Raw genomic sequence first — 16,548 nt, 5'->3', positions numbered from 1 at the left:
ATTACATATTGTGATAGATTGTTATGACTACTTCGAGCAGTCTTCAATGATGTAATCTCCTCTGCTGCAACTTCAGGTCAACTTTTGACAAGTGCAAGAACAACATGTACCCATCACCCATCCCCCCCCCCCCCCCCCCCCCCCGGAAAAAAAAAAAAAGTTGGCACTATTCTATTTGAAAACATCTATGAAGCTTGACATTTTGTCAGAAGGTAGGTAAGACATGGGCCCTTGATTTAAAAAAGAAATAACTCAAAATTTGTGCTTTTCACCCATATTACATTTGTGTGCAATGTTATTGGATTTGTAACATTATCTGAGTAGCATCGCATAACAGGTCACATATTTGCTTTGAATTGTTGTTAATATACATTTGAGAATGGTTGAGTGTTTTTACCCCGAGTCCTTACTCCCTGTCAAAAAGAAAAGAAAAGAAAAGAAAGAGGCAAAAAGACAAACCCCACACTAACAACAATGTTTACAGCATCATGCAAGGTATTGAGACCACAAGATATTACATAATCGCTGATCGGAGTCTTTTAGTATTTTTTTTTTTTTAAGTTCAGGAGATAACTCCCAGAAATAAACAGAATTACTGTTCTGACCTAGGATTGGTCGTGCAGATCAAGTCACAAAAAAAAGAAAAAAAAAGAGACAGGGGAGGTACCTTTCCCAGGTAAGCCATCAATACACCTTTATCCTCTGCAGCTTTGAAAAGGAATTGGCCACAAATCTCCCACTCCATTCATCCACCAAATCTCTCTCATTCATCACATTTGTAAACAAGTTAGGGCATGCGGCTTGGCCTGAAATCAGTGCTGGCAAGATGTATTTGTGCAAAAAAAAGTCACCAAACACAGAACTTGGTTCCCTTTAAATTTCGTGTCTGACCCTCATTTTGTTATTTTGTTTTGTTTTTTCTTTTTTTTTCCCTGTGTCACCCAATCATAGAATTCATCTTAAAATGTCCATTAATGCTATCAATTTATCACTTTCTTTCAAACAGCAGAAGGTCGATCTTTAGTCACAAATAAAAGCATTTCTCAAATCTTCCACTTTGGCATCTTTGATGCCCTAGGGCTCCTCTCATTTGTCAGATTACGTTGAAAAATGTGCCATCCTCATGTCGGTGTCTGTTTTACGAAGGACTTTGGTGTTTAGTCACTTATGTTTCTTTGTTGAAAAGCTACAGTGGGCAAACAGCTGTCAAAGATACACTATATGATTATATGAACATGGCAGCACCACTTTATTTGCATCTATCTATTTGTGGGAGTAGTCAGAAATAAAATGACGACATAATGGTGGCATGGTTTGATCTCTTTGTGATAGCTGCATGGTTTGATACAGGGGATTTGCGAGTAAATTCTAAGTTTCTGTCAGTGTTTTGTGGGCAGAAATTATGCCTCTACGATAATGTACAAATACTGGTCATATAAAAGAAAAACAATAATAGATTTGCCATGCAGTTTACACCAAAGCAAAGTTTGGTATTTTCTCTACAACATTGCTCATTACATGACTAGGTTAACAAAAAACTGTAAAAGGTATATAGATTTGAAAAACAGAATGTTTTTCAAGAGCATGGCTATATTGCTGTCTCAGAATAATGGTGCACACAGGGTATGTATTTACACCCTGGTACATAGAGAGTTAAAGGATAAGGGTTCATGACTGACAATGATAAGTACATAGGCCTATACTTCATATTATGTCTCTGAGCAAGACACTCTTTAACTTTATATCTCTCGAGGGCCATTCATACTACCAATGAAAACTTGTGACATTTGGGGATATTACAGCATTTGGGCAAAGGTTGCTAGGCAAACCAAAACATGGCCTGAAAAAAATCCCAAACAATAGTGGTTTTTCTCCAACTTTGGGTGAAGTTTGCCATGACACGCTGATGAGAAAGAGAAAAAAATCTCAATATTTGTCATGTGTATTTACCTATATGATTGAATTCCTCTATGGATGGCCCACAAACAAGTACAAAGATAGCCCCTTAGGCTCTTGTTACTTCTGAGCAGGGTAGTGCATTGTAGGAGGCTGCCGCAGAGTACTATTTTTATCTTCACATATTAATTGTTTGTTTGTTGTGGGTCTTTTTGTGTCGTTGCGGTGCAAATTAAAAGCTCATACAGCGTAGTTTTCAGTGAAGAAAGAAGTAAAATATACAGAAAATTCAACAAAATTTCATTTTTTTATGAAAAGTACACTCACATGAGAATAGTATCATGGCATTTCAGTTTATTTTCCATCTTCAGCAGATTGGTGCCTCGAGGATCGTAATGAACATGGTACTAGATTAGAAGAAGTAGCTTCACTTGTGACAATGAAAAAGGAAGATAAGTTTTAAAGATAATAAAAAGTTTTTTTTAAAAAGTTTTGGTACCGGTACCTCAAAAGTTTCCTTGAATTTCCCTGTCTTAGTTTGTGTTTCAGGTTAAAGTACCTTTCATATAACTAACACTGTGAGACTTACTCGCCCCAAAGTGCTCTCATGTCTTAGTAATCATGCAATTAACTGCGACCAGCAGCCCCATACGTATAGCGACCAGCAGTCCCATACGCATAGCGTAATCGGGCTTCGCATTGTAGCATTCAGGATCATGACAGATTTAGTATCGCAGGATAAATGTCAACTTAAAATCCCAAAAATTCTTCAATTTGAAGACTTACCAATTAAGGTGAAGTATTGAAAACAGGCTTCAGGCAACGTTTGGTTCTGCCTATAGTCCCTTTCTGTTCGAATTGATGACTGAATGTGACTCGGTCGAGAGGACTTTGGGAGAGCTACATACACTGAATACTACAGCCAGTGCATGCGAACACATCACATGCGCACAAATTTTAAATCCATCAACGGATAAGATGTTTGTGTGCGCATGCGCTGGCCGTAGTAGTCAGTGTATGTAGCTCTCCCAAGGTCCTCTCGACCGGGTCACATTCAGTCATCAATTCGAAAAGAAAGGGACTATTGGCAGAACCAAACGTTGTTCGAAGCCTGTTTTCAATACTTCAAATTAATTGGTAAGTCTTCAAATCGAAGAAATTTTTGGATTTTAAGTTGACATTTACCCGCGATACTAATTCTGTCATGATCCTGAATGCTACAATGCGAAGCCCCATTACGCTATGCGTATGGGGCTGCTGGTCGCAGTTAGCTATGCGTACAATGGGCTGCACGCTGCTGGTCGCAGTCAGTGGTTTCGTACAATATTTATCGACGCCATACGGCGACGGCTCTGGTACGAAACCATGATTCCTAAGACATGAGAGCACTTTCGGGCGAGTAATTCTCACAGACAACGTACTTTAACGTGAAACACAAACCAAGACAAGGAAACTCAGGGAAACTTTTGAGGTACCAAAACTTTTTATTATCTTTAACAATAGAGAATTAGATCTGTTCAACTGGACTTACTTATGAAAGTCATGGAGAGTAAAGTTTCGTGACTTGTCCAAATCACTTCTTGATCTCAGACTGGCTGGCTTGTGATTTTTTACAAGTAAGTGTAAGACCAGTTGAACATATTGAAATACATGTTGTATTATACTACCTGGCTGAATTAAAATCTACATAGAAGATAGTTTTGTTTGTTTTTTTCTGTTATAGAACCCACCATACAGTCTATTATTGAATTAGATTTGTCACATGTTAATCATATTCCTCAGCTGCATTGTAGTTTTGCAGTCATATTGTGGTTTGTGGTTTGTTTGTTTGTTTGTTTAGGGTTTTTATGGGGGGGGGGGGGATTACACTGCCCCAGTTGTGTCTTGATTGCCCTTTTGTCATGCTGTGAGTGATTCCTTCTTTTTTTTCTTTTTTTTTGAGTAACCCAAATGCAGCAGCTCATAGACAAGCTGCAACATGTTTCGGAAACCATCATGAATTTCTTTTACTTCATAGTTTTAATTTTGACATTCACCTTTAGTGCTGATTGGCTTGCACATGTGTGGGGCTGGGGACTTTGATTGCTAAAGTCAATTATTGGGATAGTGTAGTATTGGGTGAGGTGAGGATTCACCTTTTTAACTGCAAGATACTTAGAAGCCACTTTATGAAATGTAAAAGAGCATACAATTGTAAGAGGAATTCAAAGTTAATTTTATGAAAACCGGTTTTGAAATGACTGAGATATCCAAAAACAAAGTGAAACAAACGATCCCAATAAAAGGTGGGTCCCACCTAATATTAGGATCGCTTTATTTTGGATATCTCAGCCATTTCAAAATCGGTTTTCAGCAAATAAACTTTGAATTCCTCCTAGAATTGTATGCTCTTACATGTTTCATGAGAAGATTCTCATTATCTCAAAAAATTATTTAAAAAGTTGGAAACTTGAAGCCCCATCTCAACCAAAATGGTATCATCCCTTTAAGTTTTTGTAAGATATGGCAGCAATCATCCTATAAACCACAGTTAGTGTATCCGCCATACATTTCACAGGGTTTTTATTTTCATGAAGTTTGCGAGGCAGATGCCATTTGAACAGGAATTTCGCAACATGTGACGATATTAGCTCTGATCCCAAGTTTAGCATGTGTTTGCAAACAGTGATATCAGTCAAATTAATTATGCAAAATAGATATGATAATGATTAATGTCTTCCCTCACTATTGTCACATTGTTTTGAACATTTATTAGTGACACATGAATCTATAGACTTTCGGGTCTGGACATTTGGAATAATCTCCCGGACAATATAAAGTCATGCTCAAGTATTTATTCTTTGAAAGCTTCACTTAAACGATATTTCATACAATCATATTCTCCAAACCAATCAAGATAACAAATATTTATGGTAAATGATTGTCATTTTCTTTTTCAATCTCTATTTTCTTCCTTCAACTGCATCTTGCACTCACACCTGCAACTGCACTGCACCCACCTGATCACTTTCCTCCAAGAGAGTTGTGTCGTTGGGATAGTCCTTTTATGAGGCCTCCATCCATTTCAAGCTTAATCGCTTACGATGGTGGTCTCCTGCATTCAATGATCTCTGTTGTTTACTGAAAAATACTGTATATTTTATTTTATGTTTCTGTATATCTACATTGCTCAATGCAATCACCTATGTGTATCTATTGTGTACTGTTATCGATTTATTTCACTGCACTTGCTATTCTTTGTCTTTGTACTTTTTGAAATTTGTATTCAAATTGTATCTGATTGAATGCAGAAATAAAAACAAACAAACAAACAGACAAACATGAGAATGTCATAAAGCCATTTGTTTAAATACAGTGGAATGGATATCCCTTTCCCTTCACAAAGATATGTGCCAGTCGATTTACACTCCAGAACGGTAAAGGGGTTATTCTTTTACTCACGTCAGTAGAGGAATTGAGGAGAGATATGCGTTCAAGTAGAAGACTTAGTAAGGGCATTACATCACCTAATTTCCTTGTGACTCTGATATATACCACTGCTCTTAGAAATGTGAACTAGAAATGTATGTATTTTTTTGTTTTGTTTTTTTTGTTTTTTGGTTCCAATGTGAAAGAAACGTTCTGTACATTACATTGGTTTATGTCTATTTGTAAAAGTCAACTTGATCATGAGTTTGTATACTTTTCTCATTAACTTGTGAGTAATCTTATGGTAAACTGCAACACCTTGAAAATGACCAAATGGACTATGGTGTAATGCAGCTTTAATGAGACATTCTCAAATGGTTGGAGAGTATAGTCCATGAAAACAAGCACAGAAAACAACATGATGTCCTCAATTGGACCTGGAAACTAGCCAGTCTTTATCATGTGATTTTGGCTCTGCTTGTGTAGTACTCCTTTTTGTTTTGTCCACTTCAAATGAAGATAAACAAAACATGCGGTTGGTCTTCTGTACACAAAACTTAAGGGCATAAAAGTACTGAAGATTACTTTTGAAGCGGATGTATGTCAAAGCACTTTCTCGGACCTCATCATTCATTCTTTTCTTCCTCTTTTTTCTCTTTTTGTTGCAACAATGGCAACCTGCGGTTATTGCAGTTACCTTTATAACAGCCTCATAACAACCAATTACCTCTTAGTTGTTCAGTCAATGCCGTGGTAACCTGCAATAATTGCAGTTACCATGGTAACAGCCTCACCACAGCAAATCGCCTCTTAGTTCAGTCAGTGCTACAGTAACTGCAAATATTAATTGCAATGTGCAAATCCCTCAGAAATGGGACTCTGGTCATTTGACAAGGACACGTTCTGTCCTGAGAAGATCAGGTTGAATGAATCGCTGACTTTACTTTTTATTTCTAGTTTCATTTTAAATACCAGTAATCAAAACCATGTGGAATTGTCCGGCTTTGTTTACATTATTTTGTTCTGATGCAGCAATTTTACATCAGCATGTTCTCACCTTTAAAGGATAAGTTCACCTTCATATACATGTGGATTGATATAACACAGCATTATAAGTAGAACACATCAGTGAAAGTTTGAAGAAAATTGGACAATCCATTCAAAAGTTATGAATTTTTGTGCAGTCCATACTGGATAGGAAGACTACTACACGTTTACAGTGTATGATGTCACATGTGTAGAACAATTGAAAGGAAAATATAAAGAGAATTCAACAAAAGTTTTTTTTTTAAGTTCACATCCCTCAACTTGTAACTGACATATGTTCCGGATAGGCCTACTATTACTCTCCCTGCCTTCCTGAAGAGGCAAGTCATGTGCTCTCATATTATGAGGGAAAAGGGAAAATATGTTGAATTTTCTTTATGTTTTCTTTATATCGTTCTACACATATATGACATCACAAGCTCTTCACATCCAGCGATCGCGGAACTGAATCTCGAAAAATTCATAACTTTTGAACGGATTGTCCGATTTTCCTCAAACTTTCACTAATGTGTTCTGCTAATATTGCTGCATTCTCTCAATCCACATGTTTAAGAAGGTGAACTTGTCCTTTAACATTGCTTGTGCAGTATATGGGGAAGGAAGTGAGAGGTGCTGTTCTTTGACGGAAGATGCTGAGTTTCTGTTTTTCTTCAGGTTGTTATTGTGTTGACACTGACTGTTTGACTGTTTTCACACGAGCGGAGAAACTTAATTCCAATGCCGAATTACAATTGTGACCCGCTACAACAAAATGATCCTAAAGTCGGGTGAGGTCGATTATTTGAAAATTGCATGACACAATTCCCTAATCTTTCTGCTTTAAATTGATATATAACACGTCTTATAAAAATAATCGGCTGCGGAGATATCGATGTTTAAAAGAGAGCATGTCAAGACGTCTGGGAAATCACTGTTTCGAGAAAAGCGCCCTAAAAGTTCTCCTTGCGACGCAATCACAATCAAGAGACACGCAAGTCAGTATTCACCTCCGGACAATAGAAGTTAAGCCCTAGCTACCCACGAAATGCTCATTCAAACACAGCGTCGGTGGTCTCCTCACCGACCAATCAGTGACCAGGATGTCAGGAGAAGCGGCTAGGCATAGTGCAACCCGCCCGCACGCACCAGTCGACTGGGCAGTGTGCGAGCTTCACGCTTCGGTTAGCGGCAAGCAGCAAACTGACCAATGAGATCACTCTGGTTGTTGTTAGGGGCGGAGCCTATGTGTGGCGCTCAATCCAAACGCCAAAAAAACATGGTCCAGAAAAACGCTATTTTTTTGGTCTTTCCTTTCATCATTATGCTTCCAAATTTCGACAGATGATAGAAGACATGTCAGACTCTAATGATATGTCAAATTCAGAAATTCGTAAGTTTTGACCAATTTTGATGCTGTAACTTCAAACTCGATTTTCACGGCTTCGACCGTGCGCGACTTTAGGACCATTTTGTTGTAGCGGGTCACAATTATGCTATAAGAATTATCATCTGTAAGCACAACCGAGGAAGGCTTCGTGGATTCTGCTGTTTTGCTTTTCAGAGCAAGGAATGGAGGTGTGGCTTCTTTCCAGGTGCCCATCAATCACTTTTGAACGGAGCTTGTGATGCCATATGAGTGGTAGATTTGAATTTATCATTTTGCAGTTTGGCCAGACTCAGCAGTAGGGGGACATATTCATGAGTAGACTCTAATTTGACTGACAGTAGTATTTCCTCTTGTGTTCATCCTTTCATTCATAAACACACATACGTAAAAATGCCATGCACAAATTTAGCATCATACACATTGCATTTGAAACTGATGATACGAAGAATCAGGTTCGGCCTCCCACACTCATATTATGAAACAGTTGCACAACTTTGCATGCATTGCATGCATTTGAGTTGCGCATTCTTTCTGCTGAAGTAGTACAAAGCTCCTCCCCCAAAACACAATTTAGTGGTCAATCTCTACACACGACTGTTTCGTTCCATCAGTCGGGAGAATCGTCACTGGAAAACATCTCCAAATTTTCCTTCGAACCGCCCAATTCGAAGTAACCTCCGTGAGCCTAATTTGCGTACACACGACCAAAATGCATCATTAGAATGATGGTTTTAGTGATCATGTATACAGTAGATAGAATCATCATGCAAATGACGTACTCTCAGCTCGTGTGAAAACGATCACCGTCTCTTCTCCTTGTGGTAATCCGATACTCGCCGGTATTTAACTTTCAGTGATGTTACTCTGCGTAAAGGGCGATGCAGATGTGATGTTTATCTGTGCGTAACTGCCACGTGCCTTTTCCCTGAACTAGCTCTCAATGTTGCCCCACTTCCACTGGCCTTTCTCCTGTCCTCTGTAATCATCACTTCATGTAATTGTTTCTACTGACAGGTGCAGCTTGATAGTCTTTTGAGCATCGGTTAATGAGGCATGCAATTAAGATATTGCCAGGAGCATCAATCATCCTACAAACGATGCATCCTGTTAATGAGTCTCATTGTGTGTAGGTTGATGCATATTCATGACATTATGCTGCATTTCCTTTGTTTATGGATACCCGTTGTTTCCTTGGGACATGGTGAGTCCCTTGTCATGGAAGTTGGTAAATATAACATACCCCATTTATACTCAGCAAAAAGCGGGTTCTGAAGTCCCCTCAAGGATCAGCTGTGAGCAACCTTTCACCTCAGTATAAAAGAGACAGAATTCAGGAAAGGAGATCTGATCAGATCCGCCTACAGGGAGTGGTTTCAGAGCCTCCTGCAGCAGCCTCGAAGGGAGCTCGGCTGTAGTATAGACGCTGTGGGTTTTGAGAAGCGGCTTTCTTTGCTGATCCAGAAGTTAATCACTGAAGGCAGAGACTCCAACCCCAAGCACCTTCTGATCGGGAGATTCTCCTGCCTGAAACCCCTAGCAAACAGGAGATTTCAATTTGATGTGCACAAAGCGCGAATAAAGCACGAAGTTCTTTGCGGCCGGGGTCCAGGGCCCCCTTAAGGGCCCTGGAAGCTCTAGGGTTCTGGATTCTCTCTCATGCTATCTCAGGCTTATTTTTCAACATATACTGTATACGCTATAATTTTCGCGTACATAAATTTTCGCGAATTGCCGCTGTCGCACATTTTCGCGAACGGTTAAATTCGCGATTGGGGGACCAGAGAAAATATGAAGTGGCAAAGAAAGTGTGAATTTTCAACTTACTAGCAAATAAGAATGATACTAGTTATACACTGCATGAAAAAAACTTACCAAACTCTGCGAACTAGTAAGTTAGAATTCAACATTTTTGAAGTGGTTAAGTCCATCGCGCTAGATTTCTGACGAGTGGTCCCCTTGCGATAATGGATTGGCTCTCTACAGTATTCGTAAGTAGACGTGGACGTGCGTAAACAAGCTTAACCAGTATGGTCTGTTCGGTAAGCCGTGACATGGTATACTAGTACTGAAATGTTCGTATCATCAAGGCAAGGGATTCATTTTGGAAGGTAATATTTTCGCGTGTTGTTAATTTCGCGAATAGCTCCCGACTCGCGAAATTCGCGAAAATAAAACCCACGCGAAATATATAGCGTATACAGTAATGATATTAAGTAAAAAATCATTTCAAGCAGGAGACACAGAGCCAGGGCGGGAGAAATTAAATATGAAGCGGGAGAACGTGCAAAATTTGGCTTTTGGCGGGAGATCTCCTGTCGAAAACGGGAGAGTGGGAGTCTCTGTGAAGGTTATCGCCAGCTAATGTAAAACAAGCCTGCCATAGTGACCGACCGCTGCTGCTGAACGCCACACAACTTGCACACTTTCGCATTCAGTCATGTTTGCTAGTTATATGAGAAATTCAAAAGTCTGAGCTGTTTTTCAGAGGGAAACTCGGTTACCATGAAGCAGAGCCAGTCAGGGCCCGCTTTGGGTGGGCAACCTGAGCAGTAAAAACAGACAGGAAACCATTTTTGAGTGGGCTTTCAAAACCTCCTCAAGGAAGCTACAAGTTTCACCTGCAGTTTAAACAGGGTAACAGTTATATTCTCATCATATTTATGAAGTTTTTTAGGCCAGGGCTTCAAATTGATGTTACATGAGATAGGTTTCCTTTTATTCACATTTATTTCTGGTGTGAAGATATATGTGTGCATTTAAGCTGCTGCCATCCATGTAAATTGTTTTAATTTCCATCGTTGAATTGAACAATTTATGTGGCGATTCTAAAGTCTTGTTTTTCTTTGTCATTCTGATATGTCCTATATCCCGTCCCTTGTGCTGTCTGCTTGAAACAAATTCTAAAGGTTGTAGTAAATTTCTAAGGCACTCTTTTTCTCAGTTTATTAGGTATTTTTGTATTAAAAGCAAAGGTTTGTGTGGATATTCCTTATGAGATAAAGTAAGCACAACAAATGGAATTATGAAAACCTGACTTTATGGGAAAGGTGATACATCAGAGATAGTTGTTAGATATTTTAAGTCTGAAAACTGATACAGACACACACAAAAAAAGCAATTCTTTACACTGTATGCAGCTTTAACTCTCATAATTTTTATGACTATTATCTATCACAACAAACTTGATAGTTAGTTTGGAAAAGATGTTTGTTATTTTGTACCATGCGCTTGAACTTCCAGTTCTGCGTACGTGACAGGCTGATTGCACAAACATGCTTTTTTTGTACCAGGTATTTGTTTTCCCATGATGTAAATGTACAAATGTGTGGTTATCGCATACCTCATGTAGTAGTGAGGGATGTACATATATTCAAATATCAAAGACATAATTTACCATTTGCAGATGAAACAAAAAATCAGCTTTATTGCTTCAAAATAGTTCTAAAGTGTCAGTTAGGGATAGAAACAACCAATGTAAAAATTTGAATCAGTATAATTAATATTAGATACTGTTAAATATACAAATTCTGAACAATCGTTATAATAAATATGTTTCTGGACTAAACCATCTACAGTTATGGTTTAGTGAGATAAACAGTGATATATCCTGATATTTAAGGCTTTATTGTAAAATGTTTACATAGTAGGATGTTTTGTGATACAACTGACCTACACATATAGGATGCATCAAATGTGATATCTCGAACATTTTTAAAATCACTGCTCCCAATGTCAAACAGTACCTTAACAGAGGATGTTACTTGGCTGTGTCCATTTCCAAAATTGTATTGATTACTAGTCTTTGGCCTCATGCTTTCTTGTGTTGCCATGGTAAAATTTTAGTTCAAGTGGGGGAATTATCAGACTGTTATAAAAACCAGGGATTAGACTTGTAAAAAAATTTGGTTTGTGTGTGTGTGTGTGTGTGTGTGTGTGTGTGTGTGTGTAAAGTGTGTGTGTATTATTATATTATAATCATGGTTAGGAAGGGTGGTGAGGTTAGTTAGGGGATGGGTTTAATTTAGATATAATATGCTTCCATTTTTTTCTTTGGTCATTGCTGTACTATTGCCATTTATTTGTCATATTGAAACATGAAAATGTATGATTATTTCAGTTATCTTTAAAAGAGTTATGCCCTTTATGTTTGTCCAGTAATACCATAGAGAATTATGTATTTTGCATTGTTTGACTGGAAGTGAATAAATATTTTTTTTAAGTGTGTGTGTGTGCATGTGTGTGTACATTTATAAATGTGTATGTCGTGTGGAACGTAATTAGAAAAATTACTAGTGAAAAAGTAAATGTGTAAGTGTATTTGTGTGTGTGTGTGTGTGTGTGTGTGTGTGTGTGTGTGTGTATTTGTGCATATACGTACATGCATTAAATCATGTATGTATGATGAAAACAGCTTGTAAACCTTTTATGTAGCATGACCACCACACATCATTTAACTGTCATGTATGAGTGAGTATTCCTGGGAACTGAGACTCATGTTCATGTGACTGTAACCATGCATCTCACACAATCAGGTGTGTTTGATGACTCAAACATAAGGAGAAAGATTTTAACATTAAACAAAAATCAAATGTGACATGGTGTGCTCCTTGATCAAGTTCACTGTATTTGGCAATAATATCATTAGTAAAAAAATAGTGTGTTATTCAGTTTGACCAAAAATGAAAAGATTATGGAATTTTGATAATTCATGTTTGTTTTCCCAATGTAGTGACATCTGTCACAGCCATACAAATTAGTTGAGATGTTGCCAAGCTCTCACAAGTCTACCATTTGTCTTCACGCAATCCTTTACAAAATGTCTATATCTGTATATTTATTCAAAGAGAAGAAATTGTATTTGTTGTATCAAATCATTCTAGAGTTGTAATTACACATATTCAAATATTTTAAAGAACTTTCCAACTTTCCAACAACATGAATAATAAGATTGTAAAGGGGAGGAGGTTGCAGATTCTGTTTTTTTTTTTTTTTGACAAAGAAATTTGGAATGTTTGTACACTTCTGTGTGCAAACCAATATTAGAGTTGTGAGGCGATGAAATTTCCTCCACTTAATTTGCATATTATTCACACCAAGGAGCTTCTTGAAACTCTCTGGTTACAGTAGTGAGCAATATCACCGTACTGTGAAAACATCTGGAGCTGCAAAATACAGATCTTGCCTATTTTGTTTCTGATTTCAATGAAAATTAACAATTTTGTTTTGTTCCACCTCACTGTGCTTATAATCAAAGTTGGCTGGACCATGGAGTGGGTTGCATGTCACTTTACCTTTGGTTGAGTCATTGACATGTCCACTCATTTGATGTTCTATAACATGTTGCTTTTATCTTATATTCGTTACAATTATGCAAAGGGCTGGCACCGCACGCTAGAGAAGCATTACAATGACACCCTGGACTTCACCTTCTCCACGATGGCCGATTCTTGCCTCGTGAGGGCGTTCTCCATCTCTCAGATTGCCGGCGCGTACTGCGACGCGGGACAGAACTACAAGAATCTGATCGGACTGACCAAGGGCTTGTGTAAGTTTTCAATGAATAGCCTTTAACCTAGATTCATGTTTCATACATTATCTCCATGGCAGGTACAGTTTTGAATGTACAGTAGTACCAAGGAGGTATGAGAGATGGAGTTCCAACTGGCTGTAATTATTCAAACAGCCCTCATTTTCCTATTGATGCTCAGAAGAATTCCACAGGTGCACCTGTGCCTTTGATGATCGGGTTCCATGCCGCCGTCTGTTTGAGCAATCTGAAGATTCATTTTCAACTCTTAACATAGTATCAGCTACATTCTGCTTGTTTACTTGTCAAATAGAATGAATGTTCACTTAATGATAAAGCATATGAAACAAAAGTAAATCCTGTCCAGGATTATGTGCAAAAGTGTAAACCTGAGCTGCGTGTCGTGAGAATAGTTGAAACTGTACCCTCACTACAAAGCTGATTTTATCATCTTTCCGATCACTTGCGACAAATGAAACTGATATGGTATTATTTTCAAGTATAGTTCTTTATTCATTTATTTGTTAGATTAGGGTAAAGTAATGTAAAGTCAAGTAATTTTGATTTTTATTTCATCAATTATTGAACAATTTTTATTCGCACATCTTCATGTCTGTATACATGTATGTACCACTTGTTTTGTAAGAAGGGACAGCGAAAAGTAATTGCCATCATAAAGACATATCTTCCATTGAGAGTGACAAGTCATGATGCAATGACACATTAATCAATTGTCTTCCTATCTGTGAGGCAGCTCCAGTTAAGCGCAGATATACTTCAAATATTTCTGAGAGGCGGCATGAAACATGGGATCAAAGGGAATGAGACTGTTGTTACTCCATTTCTTAAACCTTCTTGGTAGTACTAGGAAATGATACTATAGCTGAAGATTTCATGCCTACCTGGGATACTTCATCTTTTAGAAAGGCACTGACTAATAATGCTATTGGTAAACATACATGCAGAAATGCTTGAAATCACATAGGGAGATTAAATCAATTAACTCAAATCTATGCTTGAAATCACTGTACCTTGCACATGCATGTAATTGAGCATGCATTCTTTATTTATTTTGACGCCTGTTGCTGTTTATGATGTGTTATGTGCATTTTAATGCTATCAAAATTTGCATAATTTATGGACTAGATTTAAACTACCTGTATGTGTTCGGACCAGAAAAGTTGCACTGAAGTGTTTGGCAAGACTTTTGACAGTAACCGAGTTTCTTTTTGTGTGTACAGTGCGTCAGCTTTGCAAATAAATCTCTTTGATTAATTCATTGTCACAGAATGCACAAAGCATGCAGTTTTGTTTACACTCGCGCAGCTTTCAGTTTTCTTTTTGTGCTCAGACTTGCAGCTATACCAGTATGTTGTTGTGACATAAAAAGAGTACAGGCTGCAAATGAATCTCTTTGATGAAAATGAATCTCTTTGATGAATTTCGTTGTCACAGAATGCACAAGGCATGCAGTTTTGTTTACACTCACGCTGCTTTCAGTTTGCTTTTTGTGCTCAGTAATACCAGTATGTTGTTGTAACGTAAAAAGATTACATGCTAGAGCATTTGTATACAAGCTACAATAAGATTTCTTTAATTCGCTGAAAATTCTATCCCTTGTGGATATCCTAGGATATTTTGTAACAGCGTTGCTCATCCTCAGTCGTTAAAGAGGTATTTTTTGAATCACTGCAAGATGAGGTTGTAGAGTTAAAAGTAGATGGTGTAGTGACGATCAGCGAGTGAGCTGTGTACAGTTTACAAAGTTACAAAAAACACTTGTCTTATTACATAATCATTCCCGTATCTGACCATCCAATGAGTTCCACATAAAACTGATTTCTTTGCAATGAATTCCTCGCCTTGCCACTCCAGTAATTTCTCAACTGTGTTCAAAAAGTTTTATCAACTATTTGTGTAACTTAGACTCGACCAAGCAGAGCAAATTACAGTTGAACCTCTCTTATCCGGCCTCCCTTTATCCGGATCTCTCTATTATACGGACGCAATCTCGCCGTGATTTTTTTTTAATAATAATTACGGGAGGAAAGGGGGATTCCCAACTCCTTGAAAACTCCTGCACAAACACACATGAATTACATGTACTTGATACATTTCTTAATAATTATTTAGGTAAATTATCCCAAGAATTTATAAAAGAAAATGATTTCATTCTTGCAAACACGAACCTCTGTTTTGGGGTCTGTTACTGAGTGGCACAATGAAAAGGTTGCAGTATACACATTACTACATGTGGTACTACAATGGGCTACATCAGTACATGTGTATGTATATGTACATGTATAAAGCATTGAGTCTCCCGTATCCGGCCAAATCCCTTATCCGGATGAGCCCCGGTCCCGACTTGTCCGGATACGAGAGGTTCAACTGTATCTAAAATTTTGCAAGTACTGGTTTCAAAGCACAAATGCTACCTGGGGTAACATTCGTCCCTCTTGCAACATGGTTTAGCTGCTTCCCACCTTGTCACTGATCACATGACTGTAAAAGATGGCACCCTCTTCTTGTCTCCACAGCGCTGATTTATGAGGAGAAGACCATCAGCGGCTGCCCTCTAAAGCGCGGTTTCCATGGCGATGTGTAGCAATCCTGATCACATGACAGGAGTCCAGCGATAAGAATACATCCTCACTCTCTGGTGGCAAGAAGTTTCAGCACAAAGTATTTCTCATGTATGGAGGGTGGTCATGATCTGTGTTCATAAAGGGGAATGAAAACTGAAGATATGTATGGACTTAATGAATTCAGCAATATTAGAAGGACACATTTAGTGAAAGTTTGAGGAAAATATATCAGATAATCCATGCAAAAGATATGAGTTTTTAAAGTTTTAGTTAAGCCATCCCTGGGTGAAAATACTACAATAATTTGTGATGCCATGTATGGAAACAGTATTAAGAAAATATATCAAAAGATTTCCACAAAATTTCATTTTTTTTAAATGAAAAGTACACATTCTTTCAACTTGTTTACTAACATAATGTTGAGGGTAATATCATTCCCCCTGCTTTCTGAAAGAGGTGGGTCAAGTGCTCTTCTATCATGATAGGAAAGTGCAAATATGTGGAGTTTTCCTTATAAATGTGGTTTTCCATACATGGCATCACAAAGTGTTGTAGTCTTCTCATCCAGTGATGACTGCACCAAAATTGGTAAACGATCATAATTTTTGAACGGATTGTCTGATTTTCCTTATACTTTGCTGATGTGTTCTACTAAAATTGCTGCATTCCCTCAATTCACAAACACAAACACATTTCATTCTTCTTTAACCTATTTCCTA

General features: G+C 37.9%; 1 protein-coding gene across 1 annotated transcript in view; it reads left to right on the top strand.

Annotated features, from left to right (window-relative positions):
• Window positions 1–16,199, top strand: part of LOC139726772 (uncharacterized) — a 41,567-nt gene extending 25,368 nt beyond the window's left edge. The window contains exons 5-6 of the mRNA XM_071637763.1: window positions 13,094–13,262; window positions 15,782–16,199. Of these exons, the coding sequence (XP_071493864.1) occupies window positions 13,094–13,262; window positions 15,782–15,849 (237 nt within the window). The 3' untranslated portion in view covers window positions 15,850–16,199. The remainder of the gene's footprint in view (window positions 1–13,093; window positions 13,263–15,781) is intronic.
• The last annotated feature ends 349 nt before the right edge of the window (window positions 16,200–16,548 follow it).

Source organism: Diadema antillarum, unplaced genomic scaffold, assembly GCF_040938485.1.
Source record: "Diadema antillarum isolate AM-2024a unplaced genomic scaffold, OU_Dant_1.0 seq00000098_RagTag, whole genome shotgun sequence".
NCBI lineage: Eukaryota > Metazoa > Echinodermata > Echinoidea > Diadematoida > Diadematidae > Diadema > Diadema antillarum.
Note: the sequence above shows the minus strand (reverse complement) of the source record. Positions and strands in the feature narration are given on the sequence as shown.